This window comes from Hemicordylus capensis, chromosome 2 (genome assembly GCF_027244095.1).
Source record: "Hemicordylus capensis ecotype Gifberg chromosome 2, rHemCap1.1.pri, whole genome shotgun sequence".
In the NCBI taxonomy this organism is placed as follows: Eukaryota; Metazoa; Chordata; class Lepidosauria; order Squamata; family Cordylidae; genus Hemicordylus; species Hemicordylus capensis.
In genome coordinates, this window is record NC_069658.1 from 183268631 (window position 1) to 183290285 (window position 21655).

Consider the following 21655-nt stretch of genomic DNA (forward strand, 5'->3'; position numbering starts at 1 on the left):
TGGCATTTGCCAGAAGGGCTCCTAATTCACAGTGTATTTGGGTTGGCATCTACAGCATTGCCAGAAAAGAGGGCTGGCTCTCTCTCTTCGCATTCTTCAGAGTGCAAAGCTGCAGCAACTAGGCTCAGGCTGCATGCAGCCAGCAGCTAATGAGTTAAATGAGTTAATCTTGCATCATGGTTCCTCCTCCTTGCCAGTTCTAACTGAAGCCAAGCAGAGTCAGTGCGTGTAGGAAAGAGAGAGGGAATTTGTACCCATTGGTTGTTGATAGAGCATTTTCTGTGGACTCCACCCTCTAACCCAATGGGTTAGCCTCCAGCTTGCCCTAGCCTCTACAAAAAGATTAATTAGGCACTTTTGAACGACTGCATCATCCTTCAATTTTACATAATTATGCCAGCTCATGCATTTTTGTACCCTTCTCAAATCTGAACATTTTGCTCCAGTATCTCCAAAAATACATATGAGAAAGAGAGAAACCACAAATGTTGTACTAAAGGGACTCCCTGGATCGATCTGTTCCCAAACCATTCAGTGAACTAAAAACATTTAGCTGGAGCCCATGCTTCCTCATGGTAATACTGTAAAAGAAGCAAACTCAAAACTCGGGCGCAGCCTCCTTTATGGGTTCCTGCCACAATTGGCATTTCAGCTCACACTTTTTCCCTTGATAAGTAGAACATAGCTGAGCTGGGCAGAAAGCAATGCCGGTCAGGATAAGATAAAGGCAGGATGGTTGTCTTGCATGTAGCATCCATACAAGACACAATTGTATGGATATTGTGGTAACATTGGTCACAAGTAGCACTGCTCGGCATTGATTGGAGCCATTTTGGACCCTGCATGCAATGAGGCACGTTTCCAAACTTCTCGCTTCTACAGGGCCTGAAGCAATTCTGGACCTCTCTTCCTGACAAGGTGTGAAACAGCTCAAGATTCTGCCTCCCTCCCATGCAGTGCTTGAAAATTTCACCCATCAGGAGTGGATCAACTCTCTCGACCTCCTTGCCAGTGCAGCCTGAAGCACACCCAGACACAAAAGCCCCTCTTTCCCTGTTCCTTCGCTCAAAGATACATATCCTTGCCTCAGAGGCTTTAGCTAAATTCTAAATCCATTTATCTGTCCAGTTCACCGGCAATTCTTAATCCATCTTTTCTCGTGCGCTTTGCAGTAACTAGTCCAGAGACACTGGAATTAGAATTTGAAAGGGTTCAGCAGTGCTTTTTAAGGCCCTTGTGAGCCCTGTAGCATCCTGCACAAATGTGCAAAAATGAAAGGGTGCCTTTGCATCACCCTGGTGGTTTTCACCAGAGAAGGGGATCAGCACTGGGTGGGTAATCTGCACAGACTGACATTCTGTCCCCAAACCCAGTGAAAAGGGTCTTTTCTGTTTTCGTATGGATGGCTTCCAGTGTGTTGCCTGTCCTGTTTAACACAGGTGCCCCTTACATGTTCTGGACAAAGGCTTCCAGTGGTCATGGAATCCTGCCAGATCAGACGAAAGGTCCAGTGTTCTACTTCTCCCAGTGGCCCATCAGATGGCCCTGGGAATCCTATAAGCAAGCTCATGAGTAACTTACTCTCGTCCCCACTCCACCCCCGCCGCCGCAACTAGGCCCAAGATGTTTTGCTAGCTCACGCAGCTACAGTGCATGATCTTTGCCATATTGCAAAGGATGCTGGGATGCAACTCTTGGCTAGTGCACAGCTCCACAGGCACCCTATAACGATCACCTCAAGCAACTTATTGGGTTGATCCACTGGCTTGATATACATGGTTGATACTTTATTGTACCAAGGGCTCAAAATCCCCCTGTGTGCATGCTTGCAAATGCATGCCCAGTAATGCTATGTCTTCCCCATGGCATGATGGTCCTTGGTCAGTCTCTGCTCAAGCATTGTGGCCCTGCTCAGCCTTAGGTCGACCTGCCCCAGTCTCTCTCCAGCTACTTCTTAATGTACTGTATTTTAATATTTATAAGCCTCTTAATCAGAGAGCTGTGAGTAGCACATAGTCCATTTCATAACTACGCATAAAATAACCCATCTTGTCAATAATCAAAATAAAGCAAGAGCACTTGAAAGCACCAGTCTCTTCACCTGGCTCCTGGAGATTTCTTTTGCATTCTGGAGTGAATGCAGGCATGGCACGGTGCTGATGCAGAGCCGTCGGGTGGCAGACGGCAAAGTGGGTCAGGCTGGGTTAATATCTGGTCCCTGCTCAGCCACTAGAGGGAGGGGATTAAAAGAAGGGGGGGAGAAGCTGCCCCTCCCGTCCGCTTTCTCGGTCTCTGCCTACACTGAGCTCACGCTCCGCGCTAAAAATACCCACGATCACACAGTGAGTTTCTCAGCTGATCCGTGATGACCGTGAACAAAAATCCCCCCACCAGGCTAGGATTAATGCACCAGAAGAGGTTGCAGCAGCAGCAGCAGCAGCCACAGCTGGAAAAGAACCATCTGGCAGGTGCTCCCTATAGTACCCCCTGCTGGCACAATAATTGCCCGTGGCTTAGGAAGTCAGCCTGCAGCACCAGTATTGCATTGGTGTTGATACTGGCCTTGCTGACTTGCAGCCTCCATGTCCTCCCTGCAGGCGAGGAAGATGCTTTCTGTTGGAACTGGGGTAGCATTACTTTCATCCTTGTACCTTATGAGTTGAGGAAAGGGGATCTTTTCCAAGAAAAGGGTGCTTGGTGGAAGGGAACACTCCTAAAATCAAGTTTGTTTTAAAATAGCTGGAGGTTGGAAACACAATTTGACCATGATAGTGCACAGTTCTCACCTTGGGCAAAACGGTCACAGGCTTTTATCCTCTCTAGCCAGGGACACTAGACACTTTTAAACAATCCCAAGTTCAGCACCAAAGAAGCCCAAATTTTGTAGCCAAATCAAATGTGTAAACTAAGTGCATTTAAACAGATTGATGTTGTGTGTGCTTTATTGTTTTGCACAATTTTCAGTGGGGAATAGAAGAGTCCTGCAGCATTTGGACTGGGAAGGGAAACTTTAATCTCACAGAACATTGTTGCCAATGGTGTGTAAACGCAGGAGGCTAGGATCGGGGCCCTCTGGAAATACTAGAAACCCCAGCCGGACAACCTGTTCCTAAGCGCTTAGTCTGTCTACACTGCAGATTCACTTCTGTTCCCTATTCCCAGGAGCCCTATTCAGGTTGTTCACATAACCTTCAAGTCAGGTGGGGAGGGCGGGGGAAAGGCAGGATAGCATCTACCCCAGACAATCTCCGGTCCTCCTCTGGCCATGCGGCTACGTGCTCACGAGAGCGGCACTCCTGGGAACTGCACAGCCGTCTGGAGGCCAGGAAAAGGCAGCGCGGCCTCAAGAAATCCCTCCATGCAGTGCACAAGGAGTGTGGTGCACTGAGGGTTCCTCACTCAGCTAGGCACTCTAGGCACCCAGCTCTGTCTGCTCGGGCTACAGGCATTCCGAGCAGACAAACAACCAGGGGCCCAGGGGAAGGGTGTGTTTGCACCCTTCCGCCTGGGTAAAAACCCTGGGCCACCCGGAGAGGCAGCACCAGGACTGGCCATGATCCTGATGCTTCACACAAGCAGCTCTACCCAGGTAGGGATGCCCAAGCCTGGATAGGGCTGCCCGTATGAACAGCCTCCATATGTTGAACCCACATTCGGATGTCTGTACACATTAACGTGTTCTTCGTGAGAATGGCTATACCTGGGTCCATTTTAAAAAGGAACCAGGGTATAGGTCTCTCAAATGCATGGTGCAGAAAGAAAACTGCTGTGGCAACATAACATGTGAATCACGACACCTGCGGACAGATCTTTGCCTCTGTACACTTTACGCACATTGTACAAGTGTTTCATATGACGTGTGTGAATAGTGCTAGGATAGGCTTGCTAGGATCTCAAACAGAATGTTAAGCACCCTCACTGAACTAACGTTCCCAAGATTCTTTGGGGGAAGCCATGAGAATTGAACTGGCATACAGCTGAATCACACTCTATATCTGGATTAATTTTTTTAAAGATATAAATTTGCAATGCAGATTAATACCGGTAGTAATTGCCCACATCTTTCCAGTGTTGTCCCCACCACCACCACAGTCTTTGTAGCTAAAAATGTACTCTTTAAAAAAAAAAAGGAAAAGAAGACGACTCAGATTCATAGATTCATGTCAGACTCCGTTGGTGGTTTTCTGTGTGATTACAGCTATTAGATTCCTAGGCCTCCTGCCTCCAATGCCCCTTGCTGTTTCATAGCATCTTCACCTGCCACTGAATTATTTCCTGCTCTGTAATTTGGGAATCATGCACTTTCCTACATGGAAGTGACTTGCAAGGAGAAAATCAGGAATGCGCGATCCCCTCAAGTGCTCACCCTTGTGCTCTCTCTTTCTCATTCCTCCTCCCCAGTTCTTTTCCATCTTTGCATTTGCGACGTGCGGCAGCTACTCTGGAGAATTCCGCATGAGTGTCGAATGCCCCAACAAGACCGAGAGCAATCTCAATATAAAGGTGGAGTTCTCATACCCTTTCCGGTGAGTTGGGGGCACAGCTGTGGAGATGCTGGACAGTGGGTGGGAAGTGGAAGCAGGTTTAAGTCCACGAGTCTGTTCCCTGAACAAGGAATAGAGCTCACTATATCAAAAGGCCAAGCAGTGACCTGCATGAATAGGGCCAGGAGGAGACATTCCAGGAGACATATGACTGCCACCAAAAACAGAAGCCTCTTGTCCTTTCATTCTCTCTCTCCCATAGTGCAATGTTTCTCCAGTGTTTTGAGCTCCCTCCCCCCACTGTAAACATATTCTTGTCTTCTGCCCCCTCCCAACCCAGCAACGATAATCCATTCCACAGCAGCTCATGGATGGGGCCATAGCTCATTGGTAGACCATCTGCTTTGCATGTAGAAGGCCCCAGGTTCAGTTCCTGGCCTCTCCAGGTAGGGCTAGGAAAGACTCCTGCCTGACACCTTGGACAGCCTCTGCCAGTTAGTGTAGGCAGTACTGAACTAGATGGACCAATGGTCTGACTCAGTATAAGGCAGCTTCCTAGGCTCCTGTGCATGTAAAGATCCTTGCTCACAGGCCTGTGCCTGCAGCCTGCAGCTGTGGAGAGACACCTGTGGATAAGGGCTGTGTTCCAACACCGGCCACTAGAAAAGGGGCTAGAACGAAATATATTAGACCACTCCTAAGTCCAGGAAATGCCTTAATTAATTAATCAATCAATCAATCAATCAATCAATCAATCCTCTCCAGACCTTTTTCATTGCATAAATTACATTAGAACATAGAAAGAGGGAATTGCAACAAAGAACAGACGTTTCAACGTATATACATAAGCTTCAGTGTTCTATATCCCACTGTTTAAAATCTGAGACTTTCCCCCAATCTAATTAAACACCTGGGTAATACATAACAAACAGAAGAGGAGAGAGGAGGAGAAGTTTTGACTCACAGCTATGCCTCATTATCACTGACACTGAGAGAGAGAAAAAACCTGGAAGAGGGAGGATATGACACAAAAATGTTATTTGCACCCTTTAATGGCCTATGTACTTTCAAATTTCCCTCATTTCTTCTTTGCCGTTAACCTCTGGCCATAGTTTATCCAAACATAATACTTCCCTTATCTTACATAAGAACAGCCCTGCTGGATCAGGCACAAGGCCCATCTAGTCCAGCATCCTGTTTCACACAGTGGCCCACCAGATGCCTCTGGAGAACCCACAGGCAAGAGGTATGTGTATGCCCTCTCTCCTGCTGTTCCTCCCCTGCAACTGATATTGAGAGGCATTGTGCCTCTGAGGCTGGAGATGGCCCACAGCCATCAGACTAGTAGCCATTGATAGGCCTGTCCTCCATGAATCTGTCTAAGCCCCTTTTATAGCCATCCAAGCTGGTGGCCATCACCACATCCCATGGCAAGGAATTCCATAGATTAATTATGCACTGTGTGAAAAAGTACTTCCGCTTGTCAGTCCTAAATTTCCCAACATTCAGTTTCATGGAGTGACCTCTGGTTCTAATGTTGTAAGAGTTCCTCACAATCCATTGTGGATTTCACTACCCAAAATAGTTTAGTGTCATCTGCAAATTTGGCTACTTCGCTGGTCACCCCAACTTCTAGATCGTTTATGAACAAGTTAAAGAGCACTGGTCCCAGTACCGATCCCTGGGGGACCCCACTTTCTAACTCCCTCCATTGTCAAAACTGTCCATTTATTCCTACTCTCTGTTTCCTGTCCTTCAACCAGTTACCAATCCACACATGAACCTGTCCCCTTATTCCATGACTGCTAGGTTTACTCAAGAGCCTTTGGTGGGGAACTTTATCAAAAGCTTTTTGGAAGTCCAAGTATACTATGTCAGCCAGATCACCTTTATCCACATGCCTGTTGACACTATCAAAGAATTACCCAGGTGTATGTTGACACTATCAACATCTTCCTTTTCCTCTTCCTCTTCCTTATCTTCTGTACAATGTTTAGATTCTAAAATGCTTGCTTTGAGAGACATTGTTATTCCATTATGTTTATTTTTCATATGTATCGACCATGGTTGTTCCCTGTTTATGTATTTAGAATCTGCTAGGTGTTTTTAGAACCTGAACATTGTACACTTAAAAGGAAGATAAGGGAAGCATTATATTTGGATAAACTACAGCCAGAGGTTAACGGCAAAGAAAAAATGAGGGAAATCTTAAAGTACATAGGTAGGACATTAAAGGGTGCAAATAACATTTTTGTGTCATACCCTCCCTCTTCCAGGTTTTTTCTCTCTGTGTCAGTGATAATGAGGCATAGCTGTGAGTCATCAACCTTCTCCTCCTCTCTCCTCCCCCATTTGTTATGTATTACTCAGGTGTATAATTAGATTGGGGGAAAGTCTTGGATATAAGTGTGGATTTTAAAAAGTGGGATATAGAACACTGAAGCTGACGTATATGCATCAAAACGTCTGTTCTTTGTTGCAATTCCTGTTTTCTATGTTTTAATTTACGCATTTAAAAAAGTCTGGAGAGAAGTATTACAGTAGATCCATCATGCATATTGCATTGCCATTATATAAACTATTTATTTATTATTTGTTCTTCAAATTTGTAGACCACCCCAAACTTCCATCTCTGGGCGGAAGAATGAAGTAGCAGCTCTTCCCTAATTGAGTGAAGTTGATAGGGCAAGTGGGGGAGCAGCTACCTCCCCCCCCCAATCCAATGTGAGACAGTGGGGATGCTCTCCTAGAGAGGACAATAACTCCTGTCATTCTCAGTTGTAATACATTGTGACTGGGGTGATGGTAATTGTAGTCCAGCAACCGCTGGCAATCCTCAGTTTGGCCACCCCTGTCCTATAGGGGAATGCTTGTATAATGTGTGATATGGGGCACTAAGCTTTATTTTGCCATAATCCACGGTTTTGATATTCATTAGACACATTGGCTGCCCATTTTATGTATTTGTAGTGAAATAAACTCTCAGGCTGTATTTTATATGGTATGCCAAGTTTTTTTCATCAGTGGGGAATATTTCTGTGCCCGGGGGGAAATCTGCTCCCAGAGAGTCCCAGTTTTCACCTTGCATTCTGTGTTTCCAGCAGAGGTTAGCAAGCTACTTCCAGGAAGCACCCAAGGGGAACATGAAGGCAAAAGCCTTCCTTTGATGTTTGCTCTTAGCATCTGGTGTTCAGAGGTCTACTGTGTCCTCCAGACCCTGTAGCTATCATACATGGCTGACAGCCCTTGTTAGTTTGGCCCTTCTCCACAAATTTGTCCTGTACTTAACTACAGCCATCCCCACATCTTGAGGTAGTGAGCACCATATATTGTAGGCATTATGTCAATAAGATATTTTCTTTTGTCTGTCTTGAGCATCCTGCCCTCAATTTCATTGGGTGACCCACACTTCTAATGTTACGAGAGAGGGTGGCTGATGTACTGCACAACATGCTGACTGCCTTTGAACAGAAGGTGCACGCAGTTGCACAAAAAGCACTCTTACACAAATGTGAAGAGCTGCGCAGGCACAGTTGTGCAGTAGATGGCCACCGGAAATTATGTCTGTCAATCCCGCAACTGCCTTTGTGCAATTCTTCACATTTGCGCAAGAGCACCTTTGTGCAACTGCACGCATATTCTGTTCAAAGGCAGTCAGCCTGTTGCGCAGTATGTCAGCCGCTACGTATATAATGTGAGTATGTATACAGAGAGAGGGATTGCAAAATCCAGCTTTTATTGGCACAGCATTTGGCTTGCCTAGGTGAAATGTTTTAAATCCCACTGATTGCATATAGCTCTGATACAATGGCTGTCCCTCTTATATGGATCCCTGTTATAACTCCTCCCACTCTTGGCTCCCATTTTATTAGGCTCCACCAGGTATATTTTGATGCTCCGGCTTGTAAAGGGAGCGAACAGGATAAGATTTTCTTGATTGGCGACTACTCCTCCTCTGCCGAGTTCTTTGTCACCATTGCAGTCTTCACCTTCCTCTATACCCTGGCCGCCATGATCGTCTACATCTTCATGCAGGACAAATACAGGGAGAACAACAAGGGACCCATGATTGTGAGTGCTGGATCCCCAGGTTGTAACTCACCACACATGTGATGAAATGCAGTGCTAGGATGATGGGATAGCCCAGGGCAGTCTAGGCCAGGGATACTCAACATTGGGTCCCTAGATGTTATTGGACTTCAGCTCTCATAATTCCCAACCAAAGGCCACTGGGGCTGGGGATTATGGGAGATGAAGTCCAATAACATTTGAGGACCCAACGTTGACAATCCCTGATCTAGGCCATTGCCTGAAAGCCTGCCCCTGCCCCACCGCCATCTTAGGCTACTGTTTCTAGCTCTCCTCAGCAGCAGCAGAAGGAGCGCCCTAAGGGTGCATATGTGGATTACACTCTGAAAGGCTGTTGCAAGGACAGTTTATTATTCATTATTTATTTGTTATTTACATTTATATCCTGCTCTTCCTCTGAGGAGCTCAGAGGAACATGGTTATTTTTATCCTCACAACAACCCTGTGAGGTAGGTTAGGCTGAGAGATACATGACTGGCCCAGTGTCACCCAGTGAGTTTCATGGTTGAATGGGGATTTGAACTCGGGTCTTCCCAGTCCTAGTCCAACACTCTAACCACTACACTATGCTGGCTGACACCTGTCTCCAGCATCAGACTTCACAGGAGAGCAAAATACTTATGTATTTTTATTATATGTGCATCCTGCCTTACCTCCCTAATGAAACTCAAGGCCGTGTCCATATCACTCCTACACAGTCACCCATCCAGGCCCAGGCCTGCCTAGTTTCTGCAAGGCAGCTGTATCGTGGGCCCTCAGGCCATGCTAAATGTTTCAGGATATGATATATTGTTAGGGGTGAGTTGGGAAAGAGAGCACCCTTTGGATCTCCTACCTCGCCATGTGATGAAACCTCTGGGGCCCCGTGTGTTGCTCAGGGCCACACAAACTTGGCATGGGGTGCGATTTTGATAAGGGAACGAGGCAGGCTTTCATGAGTGTCTTGGACTTCAGGAAGAAGGTTGGACATGAGAGATATTGCTTATTTTGACCACTGACATTCTTGTGACTCACCAGACTGAACAGCCACTCACAATGTAAAAGGGGCTTTTCAGTGTTGTGATGAAGCACCTGTCTTTGCTGTTTATCTGGGGCTTCAGAAATCGTGGTTTGCCCATAGCTAGCTAGTGAGTTTATGGCTGAGGCAAGATTTGAACTGGGGCTTCCTAAGCTCGCCATCTTAGCCACTACACACCAGCACTTCCACTGGTAGTTTCCTGTTCCTTCTTCAGGGAGCCTGTTGTATGCAGTGGATTGTCAAGGCTGAAACCTCTTTTTCTGCTGCAGGATTTCATTGTCACAGCCGTTTTTGCCTTCATGTGGTTAGTGAGCTCCTGTGCTTGGGCCAAGGGGCTGTCAGATGTCAAGGAGGCCACTGACCCTGAAAATGTGATTAAAGACATGCCTTTGTGCGAGAGAGAAGGTATCAAGTGCAAAGAGCTAAAGGATCCAGTCACCTCTGGCCTGAATACCTCTGTGGTTAGTCCTCCAACTTACTATAATGAGATATTACGAGCGGGTGTCTTTGTGTGTATATTTGTGCAGTAGGATCTAAGTGTGCATTTTGTAGAGTGCTTTTAAGGTTTGTGTTACTGTATATATGTGTCTGTGGGCTTATTCATGGCGTGTGTGTGTTTGTGGGTGCATTCATATACGTATGCTCTGCTTTTCATGTATTCATTTGTAATTTTTTAAATTTTAAAATTTAAATTTATCCATGGTGTTTGTGTGTCTGCTGTTTGTAGTGTGCTCATTTGTGGGTTGTTTTTTGGGGGGGGGGGCGGGGGAGGTTAAGTTTTAAATTTTGATGTACACAATCAAGATTGCAACCAACCACTAATTATATCAAAGGGAAAAAATTGTATGAATGAATGTCTGCCTTAGAATCAATGGTCATACAATCTACCAAAGGAGACAGATTTCTTTTAAAGGTTTTAGAACGTTGGTTAGTGACCAGACTGTTTCCCAAAATGATGCTGTAGTTCAGTAGTAGCGCATTTGCTTTGCACACAGAAGTTCCCAGGTTCAATTCCTGGCATCTCTTGGTAAGGCTTGGAAAGACCTCTGACCCTGAGACCCTAAAGAGCTGCTGCTCAGGATAAGGCACCTACCTATGTGCACCCTTCCATCCTCAGTGCTTAGGTACAGTTTTAGGTTGCTGACAATGGGGAGGAGTTGTAGTGGTAGTTTGCATGCAGAAGGTCCCAGATCCAGTCCCTGCCACTATTGTGCTGTTCTTTTAGGCTACCATATACCGAGTCAGACCATTGGTCCATCTAACTCAGTATTGCCTACACAGACTGGCAGCGGTTTCTCCAAGGCTTCAGGCGGGAATCTCTCTCAGCCCTGTCTTGGAGATGCCAGGGAGGGAACTTGGAACCTTCTGCGTGCAAGCATGAAGATGCTCTTCCCAGAGTGGCTCCATCCCCTACGGGGAATATCTGACAGAGCTCACACATGCAGTCTCCCATTCAAATGCAAACCAGGGCAGACCTTACTTAGGAAAGGGGACAAGTCATGCTTGCTACCACAAGACCAGCTCTCCTCCATGTGTTTACCCAGAAGGAAGTTTACCCAGAAGAAAGCCATGCTGTGGGACTTATTCCCAAGAAATTGCAGCATTGGTTTGCTTTAATAGCAAGATTAATCACCTTAAAGCTTTAATTAATCAGTGGTGCCAGTTTTAATTAGTGAGGGCAGCTTTTTATCCATGGAGCTGAGTTGTAAGAGATAGATAAACGTGCATGTTCTGCCAATGCATGTTTCTGGATAGGCATTTTCTGGTGGAAAGCTGGTATACACAAATTCATTACTGCCTTCTGCTGGTCTTAATTGGACCTGCTCACTTTTGCACAAGTGCATGTAGAAGGGCCATTTGGATTAACAGCCTCCACCCACACGATAAAGGGACATATTGGGAGAGCACTGAGATGTCCACAAGACATCATGACAGACGTGATGCATCCCAGTTCTGTCATGATGCATGCCCTTCCTAATCACATGGGCCAGTAAGGTAGCATATGAACTGACCCATAAGCTCATGAGGAGGACAGCTGTTCTTGTAGTAGCGAGCATGAATTGTCTCCTTTGCTATGCAAAGTTCTCCTTGGTTTGCATTTGGATGAGTGACTAATGTGAGCATTGTGCTGTCAGATATTCCTCTTAGGGTATGGGGCCATAGCTCAGTGGAAGAGCATCTGCTTGCATGCAGAAGGTCCCAGGTTCAATCCCTGGCAGCATCTCCAAGTAGAGCTGGGAGAGACTCCTGCCTGAAACCTTGGAGAGCTGCTGCCAGTCAGGGTAGACAATACTGAATCTGGCCAATGGTCTGATCCAGTAAAAGGCAGCTTCCTATGTTCATTTTCCGGGTTGCAGCCTGGCAACCCTAGTTGATATTGGCGTGGATGTGTTAGATAGAAGCCTGCAATACCTCCTTCTGGCTAGGGGTGTACATGGACTACGGTTCGAGGTCCGGTCCAAATTTGGACCGGTCCATGGTCCGCCAAACTGTTTCAGTCCAGTTCAGCCGAACCACGAACCAGTCCGGCAATTCGAGGCGGTGCTGGGGGTGGGGGACGGCACACCTTTAAAAGTAAAGACACAGGTCCTTACCAGCATGACCACTGCTCCAGGCAGTTTCCTGTGCTGGTGGCGCTCCCCCCAGCAGCCCACATGCAGCGGCAGCAGCACGGCTCCATCACTCACCTGGCCTCCATGCATGCAAGGAGGCCATTTGCATGGTCAGTATAGTGTTGTACTTTGTTGGTACAAAGCTGGTACGTAGCCAGCTGATTACAGGCTAAAAGCACCAGCAGCTCCATCTTCTGGCAAATTACTGCAGCAACACAAGGAATTAAGGCTTCAGTAGCGTTTCCTGCTTTGAGACCCAAATAACTTTATAGCCTCCATCTCTTGTGAAGGCTGATTGCTTTGCAATACATAAACTATTACTACTACTACTACTACTACTACTACAGCGCCCACCACCCCTACCCCCCGTGTGTGCACACACAGGATTGCACTGGATGAGCAAAGGATTCCACATTCCATAATGAAATGTTCTTATTCCTCCCTTCCTGTCCTCAGGTTTTTGGCTTCCTGAACTTGGTGCTTTGGCTGGGGAACCTGTGGTTCGTGTTCAAAGAGACAGGCTGGAGTACCCCCTTCGTGAAGTATCCCCCTGCCCAGGAGAAGCAGCCAGCACCTGACACCTATGGCGATGCCTACAACCAAGCCCCAGGCTATGGACAGCAGGACTCATATGGGCAGCAGGCTGGCTACCAGCCTGATTACAGCCAGCAGGGTTATGGGCAGCAGGCAGACTACGGCCAGCAGGGTGGTTATGGCCAAGGCGGGCCCACTTCCTTCGCAAACCAGATGTAGGCGGGTAAGTTATGGAGACAGGGAGGATGGTGCTCTTCTCTCACCTGTAGACAGGGAACTAACACTGCCACCCCCAATCTTATTCAGCTCACACTCTAGCTTCTAGAATTTCAGAAGGCATTACCCACACGTTATCAAATGTCTCTTTGCAACCCCAAGGGCTAGAAACTTGTTGGCTGACATGATGAGGAAAATTACTCAGTTAGTTCAGTTGCAATTAATAGGGCAAGTTAGGCAATGCCTAACTTCCCCTTTTAATTTCAGTAAGACTCCTCTGAGTAACCTTCCTCATCCTGTCAGCTGTTTCTTTTAAACTGAAAGCTAAGATTCTCAAGAAGCTGGATTCTGCACACAAGGTCACATTCTGCGCCTTTGCTGCATTCCTGCAGAATCACAGCATATTACCCAACCCATCGTCTGGCTATCACACTTGTTGAGATCTGTTAGTGTCTCATACATGTGAACAGAATACCTAGTTTGGGCAGAGACACCAAAACAATTCTGAGGGAATTACTTGTAAAGCTGGGGAACTTACCTGAGTGCTAGGGAAACCCTTTCCTTCTACTGCCAACTCTTGACCAACCAAGAAAGCAGGTGTCTATCCCTCCAGTGAACTGGCCCAAGATTAACTAGCACCAACTCAGCAAGGATACACAAGTTCAGATCAGATCCAGATAGTGAAGCATCAGTGTAAAAGGGTACAAAAAGAGTTCAGGGATTTTCAAAAGAAAGAAAAACATTTCATTAAAAGAGAACACTGCCATAATCAGGTACTCAAAATTGACAGCAAGAGTGGGTCTGAAGGCTCTTGAGTGACTGAAGGAGAAGCAAAGGATGGACTACTGTGGATCTCAGGTTGGAGGTCTGGCTTCTACACCATAGTAAGCCTGTCACTGGGGCTGGAGGGACTTGACTGCCAGGTTGGTGCCTGTTCCAAGGGGGGGTCCAAGAGTATCTGGGTGCCTGGTAAGAACTAGGTTCCAGGCAGGGATGTGCTACAAGCTAGTTCAGGGAACCAAGAGCAGCTCAAAAGCAGGCACTGGGCTGGGGAGTTCCAGGGGAGATTTGGGGAGATTTTCACCAGGGAGGTGAATGGGTGAGACGGCACTGCCTGGCAGAGACACAAAGCAGACAGGCCACTGGGGTGCCAATTCAACAGGTGGCGTGGCCAGGAATGGTTCTGATTGAATTCGGGTGGGGCAGAGTCAGTCCATTCAGATTTAGCTTGTGCTAGCACAGAACCTTTGCTTGTCTGTGTGCCACATATATCAAGAGTTGTCATTAAAAGTGCAGCGTCCAGTTCAGGGGGCGGGTGGGGGGAAGCCTCTTCTTTCAGAGCTGCGCAGAGCATAGTTGTAGGGGTTATTTTTGAGCTATTCAGTCCCAGTCTGTTATCACGTGACCTAGGAAGCCAGCTACCCACTCTAAAAGGGTGACACATCTCTGCATATACTGAGACTCCTATGATTCCCTGTGTAGTTTTGAGGGGAGGGGAAGTGGATGAATAAGGCCCCATATAAACAGATTATAAATCAAAATTCCTCAATCATACATTGGAGCTATTTACATGACATTTCAGGGGGGGGCTGCAAAACCTTACCTGCCCCCCAGAAAATTCCCCAGAAAATTCCTGGGAGTGTGGACCGTGCTCCCAGACAAGCAGCGCTGCACCAGGCAGCGTGGAGCTCCGGAGGCTGGGATGAGGCGTCCTTGCCTCCAGGTTTCTCACAATGCACCACCCACTGGGATTCCCCTGTCAGACGGGTGGTCTAGGCGCCTATCTCTGTGTCTCCTTGGGCTGCGTGCAGCCAGAGAAGACACACAGTCCTGGCAACTGGGTTAAGGTTCAGCCAGGTGGGAGAGCTGGGATCTGTGTGGATCCCAGAGCTCCACACGAGCAGCCTAACCCAGGCTAGGCTGCCCTAACCTGGGCAAAGCTGCTCGTGAGAACAGCCTCATTATTTGAATGAGGCAAAGGTTCATTGTTTTGCACAGTTTATTCTGTCTCTGCTACTCATGGGGAAGGACAAGAGCTAATAAAGGGCACTAGAGCTCAACAAATCTTATTTGGAAGCTCTTCTGCAGGTTTCATTTGTGAAGTCTTATGGACATTACCCACACACTTTCAAGTGTATTTTCAGAACCCTGGAGGCTAGATACGTGCTTTAAAAAAACACAAAAAATCCCAAACTCAAAACTGAGATTCTCCCCCCAGGACCACGTTGGGTAAGTTTCCTGCACTCTCATAGAATTGTGACATTCAGAAGGCCCTGCAACTATACCAAGTGGTGTTAACTAAACACCATCAGAATTATATGGCCAAATACGTGAATCATGATTGTTGTTGATAAAAACTACCTATGGGGAGTGTAAGAAAAGGGAAAAGGCCCGTGCACAGTAGAGTAAATCGGAGGATGAGAGCTGCCCCATGGCATCATTGGTGTTGGAGTATTAGAAGTATGTGGTGAATGTGTATGCATGAAAGAGGAATAAAATAACATGTTTTAATGTTATTTCCATTAAGAGAGATTGTGCCAGGTATATGTGTATGTTGGTCTACCTATATACTGCAGTCTTAAATTGGCTTATTCCCCGCTCCTTGGGGAACTCTGTTACTTTTTGTTGCTCAGGGAAGTACTGAGTGCTTTCCAAGATAATTTGTTTGCATTTCAGTGCTATTAACATTATTGTTCAAATCCTGACCACAGTGTGGAGAGCGCAACAACAAAAAGGGAGATAGGGCCACTTTCGTGGTACATCACAGCAGTCAGGTTGTATCACATCAGCAACAGAAGAAATTGCCTAGCAAGTTCATGATGTCTTGGCATAGTGTCCCAGTCACAGGGAGTGATCAGTCTGAAAGAGTGGTGCAACAGCACTACAATCCATGACATTGTACCAATGTCCTTGTGTCTGATCTGGCACATTTATTTGCTGGCTCTGGGCTCTGCAGGATCATCAGCTGTGCGAACTACCAAGGATGGAGAATGTAATGTCTTTTATTAGGTTAAGTAGCACATTCCTAGGCACATGGACTCAAGTCTCTCAAATCCCATTGGGAACCTCAACGTCTTTTCCTAAAGTGCATACACAGCTGGCTCCTCGGGGCTGCTGCCATGACTCATCCTTCCAACTGGCTCCCAGAAGCTCTCTCTGCCATGGGCATGGCCCCTCCTGGGAGGGAGCCATCAGAGCCCTCTCAGTTCAGGCAGCTGAGCAGGCACCTCCATAAGTGAGGCCATCTTACCCTTTTCAGATCCAAAGGTCTCCCCCACTGCTCTACAATGATCTGAATCGATCAACACAGAGTGATTATTCATTCTAGGTGTTAATGTGAAGAACTCTGTGCAAAGTTGTGACTAACTATATCAAGATTCCTTTGGGCAAAGGAATTTTATTGTGGTTATACTGTAGAGCCAAATTAAGAGTGTGTGTGTGTGTGTATAGATATAAATATAGATACAAACACACACACACACACACACGAAGCAGAAGTAGCAGAAGAAGTAGAACTTGGTTTTTAATTGGCTACCCCATAACAATTATTCTCTGGGCGGTTCACCAAGTCTAACAACAATAAAACAATTTTTACAAACATACAATTGAAAGCACATTAAAAACAAAACAAAAAGAGGGAAAGAGACACAGACACCACAGCATAGGGGAAGTAGTATCTAACACTTTTCCACATGACTTTTTCCCAATTAAAATGCACCCCCTTGAAGCTGCAGGGAAAATGTACAGGAATCATAAAGGTAGTTGTAAGAAATGGTAGCTGGCAGGGAGCAATTTTAATTGGGAAAACAACACAGGGAAGAGTGTTCAACCTCTCTCGCACAGTGCCGTGGTTCTCTATTCCTCCCCACCCCTCATGGCTACTATTAGCTGCTGCTTCTTCTTCTTCTTCTTCTTCTTCTTCTTCTTCTTCTTCTTTTAATGGGGAGAGATCCTATGAGCCACAACTAGAAAGGTAAGCCCACATTATCTGAACCAACAGAAACAAAGAGACTGGGTATCAAGTTATTATTTAATAAGGAATATCAAATTCTGTTGTGTTTCAAGCTAAGTCACTCTTTAACAGATAGCATTAAGAAATGCAGAAGGGAAGTTAGTCAACCCAACATTCAGGCTTTTATGGAAATAAAAAGGTAGTTGAATTTTACTTATCTAGGTAGTTGAATTTTACTTATTTGAAACACATTTTGTATACAGTTCTCTAGTAAAAGGAATTGTTTTTCCTCGTTTTTTTCTAGTAGCAGGTGTTGTTTTTCTTAAACACTTGAAGCTTTTTAAAGAGAGCTGCTAGTCCATTGAGTAGAGCCTCAGTTCTTAAAGAAAGTGATGAATTTTGCTCCCCAGCATAGAGATGAAACTTTGCCTCTTTCACCACTTGGACTGAGGTCTGAGCCAGCTTGTCACTTCAGAGCACTTGTAAACTTCTGGGGTGGGGTGGAATTCTCCCTGACCAAGCTGCTGGGGGTAGGAAGTGATGATGGCATACCTGGAGACGTTCCCATTCCCAAAACATCTTGGTCAGGGAGATTTCGCCACTTAATGATATTCTTGGGCTATCCTGGGAACTTACCAGAAGGATTTTTCAGCTGTATTCATGGTTGAGTCGGGGAGATAAGTGTTTGTGTGTGTGTGTTACACTGCTGTCTTTATTTATCGCAGGCCAGCCTCTCTATCTTCCTTGCTCAGTTGCGTTTTTTTTCCTCCCTCTCTGTCTCTGCAGGTCCGTAACCCCCAGTAGGAGGCGTTGTGAGAAGGAAGCCGCCATCCTGTCCCTGCCCCCCATGTCCCCTTGTGCAGGGGAAAGGGGGGGCTGGTGGGTGCTCGCACTGGGAGGGGGCTGGCGGGGTCCCCCCCAGGATGAATGTAGATGTTTGTGCTGTTTATATATATATATATATATATATTATATATATATGAGAAACTACAACTAGGGATAGACTGCCTCCCCTCCCACTACCGCATTGCGTCATGCACACACACACTGCCCTACGTCATTACCCACCCCCCAAGACAGCTCCTTGCCCTTACACCGCTCCCTTGATACCCTGTTACCCCATGCCACTCCCTGCAGCCACCCCCCCCACAGTTCTCCAGCTAAAACTAGCTATCCGACCACCTCTCTAACCTGCCCATTCCCTTCCCCATCCCTTTTCGACCCTACCCCACCCACCTGATATTATGGAAGGGATTGCATGACTCTCCTCACTCTTGGACACCCACCTCCAACACATTCCAAAGTACTCCCCAAACCTCTCCCATCTCCCCTCTGCATGCCCCTTTTTAAAGCAAGTGGGGGAGGGGCAGAAGGGTCTACGGTTGAGGACTATTTTGGATGCCTTGTAGAGGGGGTCGTCTTGAGAGTTTGAATGCCAGGCAGTTTGGGGGTTTCAGGGGTTTGGGGTTCAGTCCTACAGCCAGCACTTTAATTCAGATTTTAACACACACACACCCTCCATTCTCAGCACCTTCAAAAATTCAAGGATCAGGATGGAGGGCTTCCTAAATCATGGGATAATTCTCTCTTGCTTTCCTCTTCCATATAATGGTCCATTTTGCAGATGGTGAAACTGGGTGAGCCTAGGAGGGATTTACAGCACTGAGGTGCTCATTATTATTTTGAAGGGGGGGGTGTCTGTGTGTGTGTGCGTGTGTGTGCGTGTATGTCTAATCACTGCAGAAGAGTTCGAGTGGGGAGGCAAGAAGCAGAGTGGGGGTGGGGGTATCGCTTCCAGTGAGCTGTCTTTCTGGGGGCCAGAGCCAGTGTTCCCTCTAATTTTTTTCATCTGTGCGTGAAATGAGTATTGTTCTGTGTGCACGTACAATCAGAATGCGGCCTTCTTGATTTAACCTGAATTCTATCTACAATTAACTGAGTGGACATCAAAACACTTGTGTGCACGTGCACATGCGCATGCCTTAGAGGGAACACTGATCAGAGCCCCATTATGATTTTCCCTGATACCAGCATGTATGCCATGATTACCAGTGCAGCTGGGGCCCACAGTTCAGGGGCAGGGGGGACTGAGGGAGAGACTCCACGATCCATCCCTTTTTTTCCATGCTCTTTTTAATTTATTTGTCTAAGATTGCAGATTTAAGATAGTTTTATGTGGATTCGTCTTAATACCTTTTATTCATGTCATACTCACAATCAGGGTAGCTAAAAGCCCTATTCAGACATTATGTTGTATGTGCCGACAGGTGGCTGTACACATGTACACATTTTGTGTGAATGACTGTTCTTGCATTCATTTTCCAAGTGAACCTGGGTATAGGCTCCCTTAAATAAGGGTTCAGCTAGGAAGCATACTACTGTAAATGCACTGAACATAATCTGTGACTAACTGCACAAGTGTACAGATCTGTCTGTGAGTACACCTTTCACAAACATAATGTGTGAATAGAGGTAAAGTGGGCATCATTTCAGTGTTCAGATGTTTGGTGGCCTCCGCATGACCACTTGGGGGAGTGTTGGGACTTGCTGTCAGGCTTACAGTGCAGTGGGAATTGGGTAGAGGCAAAAGAGCTTTTATGAACCGCACTTTGAGCAGTCGTGGCTCAGAAAAGTGCTGCCGCAGTGATGGAACCAGTGCCTCAACATCATTTTCACTGGGTCCTGGGCATGCTAGCAGCTCCACACACTGCCATAGACAATTGCATGGGAGCAACTGAGCTCCTGAGCTGGGCCCTATGGGCAGTGATCCTGGATTACTTCTGGTACAGAAGAAGGCTGTTATCTTCTGTGATTTGTATTAGATTCTGAACTTAGCATAGTTTATTGGAAATTGGTTCCATCTGGGTTTACTTCCAAGTAAATGTGTTTCAGATCAGGATAACCCTTAATCTATCTCTCTCCTGCCCTCCATTTCCAATTCATTTTTTCTCTTTGATTTATCTCTCACACACTCCTTTCCCCCCCTCCCATTCTCCCTACACTTCTTTCTCTTTGTCATCATAGAGCTGGTTCAGCTCTATATATTCAGCGCTATGTATCTTTCCACTCACCCATCCCTTTCTCTGGCCCTTCCCAAAATTCTTGCTCTACCTTAAATCTACAACCTATAGCCTCTAGCCCATCCTATTTTCCATAGCAGCCAAAGCTTCTCTCCAGCCCCTCCCCCCAATCCATCCTACCCCCATTCCCAGTGGCACTCTGACTATATATTACTCAGTGTCTGTGTATCTGATCGTGCCGTAATTGTGCGTTTCGGTTTGTCTGGCTCTTTGCCCCGGTCGATATCGTGTGATTTTTTCTTCCATCTTTACATGACAAAAAATACCAGCGACAACAGCAAAACAACAGGAAAAATATGCATTAATTCTCCCAAATCTGCCCCCACACCCCAAAAGGTATAGAGAAAATAAACGAATAAAAACCAAATAAAAAGAGAAAGAAAATGTATTTAAAAATAAATGTTTGGAGTGTATTTTCTGTGTGTGATGTCTCGGATCTGTGGCTCCCATTTCAGTGCCTGGTCAAAGGCTTGGGTTTTGGCCAGGTAGTGAAATTGATGCAACTCACCCATTCCTGGGCTTAAACACCTATTTATGTATGAACATATTTTGCCCAGTGTTGACATGCAGACATCCAACTATGGAGAACCACACTAAGCATAGTGTATCAATATTTTAGGTCCAATGTAGTTGGATTCACTTACTTATGCATTATTGGCATGTCCAGAAACAAAGAACAGGCCAGAGAAGTGAATCTTGCTAACTACCTTGTGAGAAACAGTCATATAATAAAAGTAGGAACCAAAATGTTCTGTGAAAGGGTGCATGCAGGGAAGCAGATTTGGGAAATACCAGTACTGAACTGAATCCCACGGACATGAGAAAGCTGAATTCTGGGGTAGCAGTCATGCTGGGATCAGTTATAGTAAGAGCATAGTATTAAGCAAAGTGAGTTTATTCCTTGCTTCAGCCTTCTGTGGCTTCATTTTATAAAGTTTACAGTGGTAAATATTACAGAGATAGAGATAGAGCATACTTCCCAGTTCCTTATTACCATCATGCTTTCGTGTCACCTCAAAACACACTATTTAATGAAGAGAGTTCACTTGTTTTAGGTAAGTCCAAGCAATTAAGTGGTACATCTTTGATGGATCATATACCTGCAAGTGTAAATCAGCCCTATGTCTCATTTCAAGACTTCTAGGTGGAACAGGACTGTCTAAAAGTAAGTAAGAAGTTTGTTATAACCACTGGTCGTAACATAAGAGAAAAACATTAAAACAACACACAGTGTACCATAAAGTTGCTTCAGCAGATAAAAAATATTAGTTAACTTAAAACCAAGGCTACAATTTCAATCTTTATTATGGTACTTGACCAGATTTCAGCATTATAGTTCAAAGTTAATGTTTAATGCAGTTGATACAGTCTGTCAGATATGACAGTTACATTTAAGTAGTTTACCCAAATCAGAGACATTTCCTTACCTAATTTACCAAGCCAATGCTTGAAGGAGGCTACAATTTAGAACAAGGCATAATAGATGTAAATTTCTTTCTAAATTTTAAAGAAAGCAAGGCAAAAATTGAAACTTGATAACTGACATATGGAACCGCATCCGCAAGAAGATAAATCAAACATTCTACATCTGAACCCTTGAATTTGTCTATTAACTGTCTCAACATTTTTCCCGTAATCGCATCATAGAAGGGACAGGGTTGTCTAATAAT

The 21655-nt window shown here is 45.8% G+C and overlaps 1 protein-coding gene across 1 annotated transcript in view; it reads left to right on the forward strand.

Moving 5' to 3' along the window:
* Positions 1-20398, forward strand: part of SYP (synaptophysin) — a 30393-nt gene extending 9995 nt beyond the window's left edge. The window contains exons 3-7 of the mRNA XM_053297166.1: positions 4402-4526; positions 8357-8555; positions 9861-10052; positions 12660-12960; positions 17692-20398. Coding sequence (XP_053153141.1) covers positions 4402-4526; positions 8357-8555; positions 9861-10052; positions 12660-12956 — 813 coding nt within the window. The 3' untranslated portion in view covers positions 12957-12960; positions 17692-20398. The remainder of the gene's footprint in view (positions 1-4401; positions 4527-8356; positions 8556-9860; positions 10053-12659; positions 12961-17691) is intronic.
* The last annotated feature ends 1257 nt before the right edge of the window (positions 20399-21655 follow it).